At 37.4% G+C, this 8,479-nt stretch overlaps 1 protein-coding gene across 1 annotated transcript; it reads right to left on the bottom strand.

Annotated features, from left to right (window-relative positions):
- Positions 1–2,965: 2,965 nt before the first annotated feature.
- On the bottom strand, positions 2,966–6,610 carry LOC137959545 (uncharacterized). The gene is made up of 13 exons (XM_068806909.1): positions 6,423–6,610; positions 6,221–6,340; positions 5,985–6,104; positions 5,427–5,562; positions 5,154–5,324; positions 4,694–4,849; positions 4,478–4,584; positions 4,272–4,365; positions 4,025–4,166; positions 3,754–3,910; positions 3,550–3,666; positions 3,279–3,402; positions 2,966–3,196 (listed from the first exon to the last, which is right to left on the bottom strand). The coding sequence occupies exons 1-13, from the start codon at positions 6,608–6,610 to the stop codon at positions 2,966–2,968; spliced, it is 1,863 nt and encodes a 620-aa protein (XP_068663010.1).
- Between the last annotated feature and the right edge of the window lie 1,869 nt (positions 6,611–8,479).

The raw sequence follows: 8,479 nt of genomic DNA, 5'->3' as shown, positions 1-8,479 counted from the left end.
CACACTGATCAAAGTATAAGCGGAAACAATTACGTATCAAGTACAAATGATTTTTAGATGGTTAAAATCTTCTGGATATTGGTAGTCCATTCCTCAAGATGTTTTAGTACTTTGAGACTTTACTAAGTTTGAGTTGTCCTACAATATCTACAACAAATCACCACTAAGGCCAATTACAATACTACCAACATAGGGATTTATGCCATTCAATTGACCACAACAGCAATTTAGAATAGCACAATCCAAAAATATCACAACAGCTAAGTAGGTATACTAACCTAGAACCACAAGGTGATTTTTCTGTAGATCACTAAGCTACACAAGCCTAGACCCAGATAGGGATTTTCAGTAGCTTACTAGGCACACCAACCTAGACCCATAAAATGATTTTCAACACCGTTTGCCTACATGAGGTCTTAGAACTTACAATATCTAAACTTCTACTTAATATTCAATAGCTAATACACTCTCTCAACAACTACACTTCATCTACTACAACTTCTCAACTTCCACACCTTAGCCACCTATAACTTTTCTCAAATTTTCTTTTACAGCTCATACACCTTCTTCTCTTCAACACCTCAACCACTATAAACTTTCTCAAATTAACAGGTTATAGTAAGATAAGTCTTCCCTACCTATGGCTTGACCCAAGTAGCAAGGATTGCTTGTTCACTATATAACTCAATGTAAAGGTTGATTTTAAAAGATAGCCCAATAGTAGTAATCTAAACTTTAGTGAATAACTTCAATAAGTAATATTATTAGTTAATAGTACTCTACCAAGTACAATCACAAAAAGTATATTTATATATACTTGTATTTGAAAACTTATCACCAAAGTTCAATCTTTTATAAAACCCATTTCAAATGCCCCATCAAGTAAGGATACTTGCATATATGAAATGTTTTGAAAATAGGAAATCAAACAAGTTTTATTTCAAGTGGAAGTTAGAATTACAAACACTTAAACAATAACTACTGAATCAAATATGATTTCAAAATCACAAGACACATGTTCAGCAAGCAAATCTCAATCAAGATTTGAAAGAACAAGTGTTGGAAAACTTAGCTCAATGGAGAGAACTATCGATTTTGACTTCCTTTGGATCTTAGAAGAGGTACAATCTCCTCAAATTATGTGTGAAAGCTTAGGAGTCTTGAAAATATTTTGGCCAAAACAAAGGAATTCGTCTAGGGTGAGCTTGAATTTAAATAAAAAGTCTTGCAACGCTAAAAAACTAACCGTTAGAGCTAGAAAGTGAGGTTTTTATCTTTGAGAAAAACTAGGTCAAAGTAGGATAAAAAAATCTGAAAAATATGCTTTAAATCCTAATTTTGATGTTGATGATAACTCGCTTGAAAATTTTGGAGACTACGACTCTTGAAATTGAGCCTGAAAGATTGTAATTTTAAACTTTTTGCATGGAGGGTTTGAATCATATGCTAAGGATTTGAGTCCTACCCATGGGTTTGAATCCGCTTTTAATTCCAAAAGTTTCTGTAACTAGGGTTCGAGTCATTTTTGTTATTTTTCACCCATATGGGTCTAAATCCACCTCGGGGTTCAAATCCTATTGCTCAAATGGGTTCTATACCTCTTCATCTTTCAAACTTTCTATTTCTCTTTATGCTACTCTTTTACTCTCTTGTCACGACAAAGGTTCGAATCCTTCCATAGGGGTCAACTCATTTTGCTTCTTTTTCACCATTTTACTCATTTTGTTTTTCACTTCAAGGCTTCATTTTTCACTAATGTGCTCGACTTCTATGCATGGGTTTGACTCCTTTGGCCTTTGGAACTTCATTTGATTATCTTTTTTTACTTGTTCTACTCTTCTTGCATATTCTTGGTTGGTTTACTTCCTTCTCTTGTAAAACTGATTTTCTACCTCTTGTTTGAGTAAATGGAGCTGCTAGGCTATTTGGATGGTGTGGTTTTTGACATGAGCTACTTATTCCCTTCTTATATGGACCGTTAAGATGAACCATGACAAGTCGAACAAATATGGTGCCAAATATAACCTTTTAGGGCTTATTGAGCTACATAAAATGTTTAATGCACATCTTTAATAACTTGAATGTTTGTTATTATCGAAATTATCTTAATGGAGATCTTGAGAGCAATAGTTAGGTCTACCCTTCAAGAAAAGAGAACCCCTTACACTGTAAGATATGGCTACAAGTTCTCTAGCTTCACTTCACATATTAGAACTCTTTTAATATTAATTATTTATGAACTTACCTCAAAGAAATTTGAGGAAGGGACCTAAGCTTGGATAGAGAACAGGGGACAAAGGGAGAGAGGAAGGAAGAGGGCTGATGCAGGAACATCAAGGGATTAGGGAATGAAAAAAATAGAGAAAACACAACAAATTCGAGGATCTCAGATTCCCCTTATAAGATATCCATACACTACTTAATGATGATTTAAATGGTAGAAATTGGTTAAGAAACTTCTTTCTAAATATCCCCTTCCATTTAATAAGAGATACTGCTAAAATTAAGAAAGTGGTATACCACTTAGACGCCACCATTTTCCATGTTTCCATCTTTTTATTAACAAAAAGTTTCTCCTCAGCTAATTACAGTAAAATGAGATCCTGTCCCTTGCAATGGAAGTACTTCTATTCCAAATTACATTAACAAGATCTAACTACACCCAGTAATACTATGGAAACACCTTTGAAGGAAGGAAGAAGAGAGTGAAGGGAGAAAGGAGATCATAAAGAACTTTCATCAAACAGCTTTGTCATATCAGAACAAAAATTACAATGTTCATAACCGAAAATGAAGACAAAAAGGAAAAAAATAGAGAAGATACAAGCTTTACAGCCAAATCAAATGACCCATACTGATAAAGAATGAAAAAAAATGCACAGACCCATTTTGAAGTGGAAGAAGAATTTCTTCTTCGTTATTGACTGTTCATGATTTGTAGTAAAAGAGGGCAAAAAAGCTGCCTTTATACTGGAGGTCCTTCTAAACGAATGTAGTCATACAGGAATCCATGGAAGGGGCTGATGCTTTTGGTCTGAGTGAAGAAGAAGATATTCCATCCCGGCTGCAACCAGTGACTCTGCACGTCGAAGCTGTACAACCAATATAATCCATGGATTCCGTGTCTAGCAATTGCATTGTCACGTCCTATGGTGGCACTTGTAAAGATGGTAGTTCTTTGGTCGTTTAAGTGAATCTTCAAAAACCCAGAAAAAGTTTTTTAAGTTGGATAATGTTAGATAAAATAATTCAGGGTTTATTGGTTGTAAGATTCATACGAGTAATTGAGATAATTGGGCTGATGCTATAGCCACTCGAAGTGTATATTTCCCAGCGCTGATACGTCTTAGATGAAATCTGATCTGCCATGTCGTGGGTCTGTACCTGTAATCATCCATCTTCCTGCATCGATAAAATTTAGACGTTTTGATTTTTTTTAGAATAAGCTTTAGGCTCCCTTATGAACAAGTAGCCTGAGCAGGAACCAAAAGAAGGAAGTGCATCTACTGTAAATAATTCGCGGTAGAGGAAGGGAGAAAGAGATCAGACCTGGTAACATGGGCGAAATACCAATCTTTTCGGTAATCGCTGAGACCAACAGTGTAGATGAGATCATTTTCAGGATATAATTCCGCGTATTTTTCCCAAAGACCGTACTGCCGAAACCTGTGAATTTCAGAGCATTGGTCTGTTTTTATAATTCAAACCCATATTGCAGTGCAGAGAGAGAGAGAGAGAGAGGTATTAGCTAACCTGTTCCTTGGATTTGCTAAGAAACTGTTGAAGTAATTTGGGTTGGGATCAGGGATATGGAACTCGTGTGCTGAACGGTCTGGAATACCAATCTCCCACAACGTCGGACCATCTCGTGGAGGTTCATATACAAGATCACCCAGAACAACGTCGTTTCCTGTATTTCAATGGCGTTATTAATGAGTTGAAAAGAAAAGTCAAAGCAAGTCATTTTTTCTTGATTATTTAATCATGTGTTTTGAATGATGATTGTCTTCTGTTAGTCACTGACCTGGTGTAACAGTAATCAGTTCGGCAAACTTGTAATCACCAATGAAACCAGGGACAAAAGCGTATAGATTGTAAGTTCCTGATCTGACGTTACCTAGGGAGAAAGACCCATTAGCGTTTACTCTTGTCCAGAACTGGTAACCCTGAAAAAAGGCACGCCATCGAATCACAATTCCGTTTATAGGAAGTTTATAAAGGAAATTGGATGAAGAAGAATCAGATCAGTTATCATGTTGAAATGCATATACCTTAGTTTCGGTTTGCCATGATCCAACCTCTCCAGGCGGAGCCAAGCCTACATACGCGGAAGCTGCCGGCAAAGAAGCACCTTCATTTAGGTACCTGATGACAGAAAATTTTGCATTTACGTGATGATCGGCAAGTTTACTTGCTTCAAATCTGAAATCTGATCAAAAGGAAGGAATGCAGAGAGAGATTCTGATATTTCCATTACCTGTCTCTCACACGTAGTCCACCGCTGACTGAACCACGCTGATGAGAACGAGGGTAGTCAATAGAAGCTGGAAAACTATATGGCCAGCTTCTCACCTCTTGTTCCATCTGCACTTCCCAGAGAAAGAAAAAAAAAAAAAAAAAATGTAAAAAATGAGGGCAATTTACCACCAGAAAAGCTATAACTCTCTGGAAAAAGCAACGGCAGGATCCAGACCTGTCTTTTTGCGTCTTCCCAGAGTGCAGGAATCCCAGTTCCTTCTTCAACTGAGTTGAGATAGATGAAGATAGGCCCATAGACTTTCTTCCATGGCTCTCCTTCTTGAAATGTTGTCTTCAGATCATCTCCAGAGTAATGACAGCTTTGAAACATCTGCAAAAGAAGAAAGAAGTTTACCAGAGGGGAGAGAAAATCTTCTTACCTAATATGAAATACTGCAAATCTAATTATTCTGTAAACAAATAAATTTACTGAGCTATTTAATTTCCTTATCGGACTTAAAGATCGTGCCCCATTATTACAACAATATCGCCAGAGTCAAGTTTCTCCATTGAAACCAGTTTGTCAAAAAGAAACTTGACTCCATTTATTCCTATATTTTATGGAAGCTTTTGAAAATAGTTCCCGCCGAAGTCTATTACAGAAAGCTTTGAAATCAAACGATAGAAAGACTTACGCCAAGCGTGGTAGGTCCGACATGAGATGTGAGCTCCTGCTTGATGGGTCCTCCAACTTTGAACTCGTCGCTGGGAGTAATCTGCCAAAAACCGATCCGAGCGTCGGAGGAGATCCAACCATGAACTTTGTTGTCTTTGTTCTCCATCGAGTACTGGTACTTGTCGTCAACCTGCGTACCACCACCAGGAAAAATGTCCGCTGCTTTATTAAATGTGGAGAGGAAGAACAAATGTGAAAGAGAAACGGGTTGATTAGATTCTTAGCTACTTGCCCTTCCTTTCTCGTCGTGGTTGGTGGCATTTCCGAGGAGGACAGCTTCTTTGAATTCTAACTTGTGAGCTCGACGACGGTCATTATCCTCAGGCATGACATGCTGCCTCGTCCCGTCCACCACCATGTAGCGAAAGCTGCCAGTTTCCAGTTTGTTTGATCATGATCTCAATCTAACCCTTTTGAGTGATTATAATCCTTTACAGTTTCTTGAGATGAACCTCATTGATGGGAGTGATTATCAGTAGTTTATTTTGGCCGCGTGCAGGGATTTCCAGGAAGTTTTAATTTTATAATTTTTCTAAGGAGATCTATGAAATATTTTCAGTTTAGACATTACACTGTTTTGATCTTTTTTCGAATCCCAGTTAATTAATCGTACCATCGTAGTAGACTAGATTCGGAATTACATTTTCAGAGGTTGCCCGAAAGAAGCGTTGTTGTAAGAGAAAAGATTGCTGGATCGGAACTCAAAAAGGACAAAAAAAAAAAAAAAAAACTGTAATAAAACGATCCTCAGTATCCTAATTCTCTGTAATAAACGATTGGAAAACTTTACCTGGCTCCCCTAAGTTTGAAAACGATCCTCGTCTGTACCATCTCGAACTCGGGCCATCCTCGAGGGCGACTGTAGATGGCGTAAGTGTAGAAACCAGACGAACCCCTCAGCACGACGAATCTGCAATTTAGTGTTTTGCGTTGTTTGCACGTTAAATTATAGATCAACGATACAAAATGAAAGATCAGTCGTCTCTTCTTCTCTAAGACGACGATGGAGTTATATTCAGTATTCACCTCTTGTCAATGTTCAAAGGAGCTAAGTCGCCGCCGTGAGAGGCATTCCATGTTCTAGTGAAGGAGACCTCGACCTGCTCGTCGTGCTCACTTATTAATTTGAACTCTTTACCTTTGATTCTACAGAGAAAAGATGGATTGCCTTGTCAGTAGTCCCTCACAGGCTCTGTGTTAGCGAAAAAAAAGAGAAAAATACACTTACACTTCGGAGTTTTCCTCCCTTCTGAGATCATTCCAAACAATATCCCAGTATCCTCTGTTAACTTCTCTATTACGAACCTCCAACAAATTATCTAAGCCGTTGTAGTTGATGCCAGTGACGATCCCAGCAGGTGTCGACAATGTGAGTTTCAGAATCCCGTTATCAATCTCAACCTGCAGTCTCGTCATTAGAGAAGGAACTTACAGCTTTTATAAAGCAAGAACTTAATTATCCGAGTTGAAGTACGAGACAAAAAGCTAACAGAAGAAATGGTTAAAGAGAATATCTTCAACTGCTACGCTCAGAAACCAAAAGAGAAAAGAAAAGGCCGACAGGGAAGAAGAATTAAGATGAAAAAGTTCAAGTACATATTCTCTATAAATCTTCAACTGCACCCCTCTCGGCGATACTATTTGTCCCTGAGCGACCATGAAAATAGTTAGGAGAGAGACGAAGCAGCGAACCCACGAACGACATCCTTTCACAGCTACAGTTTCGATTGTGAACACCATGTTTAATTCCCTCCAAGCCTCGGATCAGGAAGTACATGACTTCTCTCTCCTCTATTTAGAAAACCCCATATTCCTAATCCGGGGTTCTTGACATGAATCAAACACTTTTCAGAACGAAGACACTTAGACGTCATCCAATCAACACGACTCTCCTAATCTCTTCAATCCGAGTTTCCCTCCTCGGCACTATTTTTCAATCTTTTGACTGGAAAAGATAGGTAAGTGGCCAATTAGAATGGCCAATGAGTTGAAAATTTTTAAGGCAGGTGAAGACCACAGTGGCCGCGTTGCCGAACAGGGTTCAACTGATCCTACCATTTGGAGAAACGTTAAAGATTGTGATGCCACACTCCATTAGTGGGCCGCCTAACCCTTTTTACACGTCCCACCTGTTTGATTATTTTCCTGTTAAACCTGCCTGCTGCATTATGGCAACACTGGATAGAACCCTTGTTGATCAAACATCCTAGCTATCTTCTATCAATTAATCATCCCCACTTCAGCCGATTGTCCAATTTATAGTTCATTTAATATTATAAAAAAATTTAAAATTAATATATATATATATATATAATTCTTATGTATAATAAATAAATAAAAATTTATAAAAAATTAAAGAAGTCTTTTATTTTACAAAATACATATGATAAATGTAAAAAATGATATATATGCTAATTAGGTTGGGTTAGGGTTAAGATCGGGTTCATGTTAGATTTGGTAAAACCTCCACCCCAAGATTGATAAGGTAGGCACTAATGAAAGGGTAATCATCTTTATTGTAAAGAACATAATACTTTTGAATCTATAAACTAATCAGTTGAGTCGTCCATAAGAATAAGACTCCTTTGAATCTCCCTTTTGTTTAGGTGATTCTTGTTGTAAAATTGTACATAAACATTCTCTAAATCAATACAAAAATCATGGTTCAGCTCAGTCTTTTATAAGAGGTTGATTTAGTATTACAGGATATAGGTATATTTCAATGTAATGTTGGGTTTGGACCGACTTACATCATATCATGTCGCTATGGAAAATTACGAGAAATTTGTCACCTTCAACCTTCCCAATAAAGCACCCTTTCAATTGAAAGGTAAAACAAGCACATCATTCCCTCTCATAGTCTCATCAATTAGAGCAATTAGACTTCTTCAAAAATGATGTGAAGGCTTTTTAGCGTATGTTATTGAAGATCGAGATAAAAACCAGATGTGAGAAATATAGATGTGGTAAAAGAATTCCGAGATGTCTTTCTTGATGAGCTACCGGGATTACCACTGGATTGAGAAATTGAGTTTGGTGTGGACTTAATACCTGGTACTTCAAAAATTTCTGCGACACTTTAGAGAATGGCCCTAGTTGAGCTCAAGGGACTGAAAGGAAAACTACAATAATTATTACAAACCAGGTAAGGCCATTATGAATTTCGGTTAAGGGATGCCCCTACAACATTCATGGATCTGATTAACCTTGCTCTAAAATCATACTTGGATCAGTTTGCGGTAGTATTCATAAATTTCACCTTAATCTACTCTTGAAGCAGTCGTA

Source organism: Aristolochia californica, unplaced genomic scaffold, assembly GCF_029961685.1.
Source record: "Aristolochia californica isolate CCGP_79_NKW_82.1479 unplaced genomic scaffold, dmAriCali1.0.hap1 SCAF_3, whole genome shotgun sequence".
NCBI lineage: Eukaryota > Viridiplantae > Streptophyta > Magnoliopsida > Piperales > Aristolochiaceae > Aristolochia > Aristolochia californica.
Note: the sequence above shows the minus strand (reverse complement) of the source record. Positions and strands in the feature narration are given on the sequence as shown.

Coding starts and splice junctions, on each gene's coding strand:
- LOC137959545 (XM_068806909.1), bottom strand. CDS start 6,610: ATGACGAGACTGCAGGTTGAGATTGATAACGGGATTCTGAAACTCACA. Junction 4,850..5,153: donor TCGGACCTACCACGCTTGGC/GTAAGTCTTTCT, acceptor CTTCTTTTGCAG/ATGTTTCAAAGCTGTCATTA. Junction 3,667..3,753: donor TTAGCAAATCCAAGGAACAG/GTTAGCTAATAC, acceptor TGAAATTCACAG/GTTTCGGCAGTACGGTCTTT.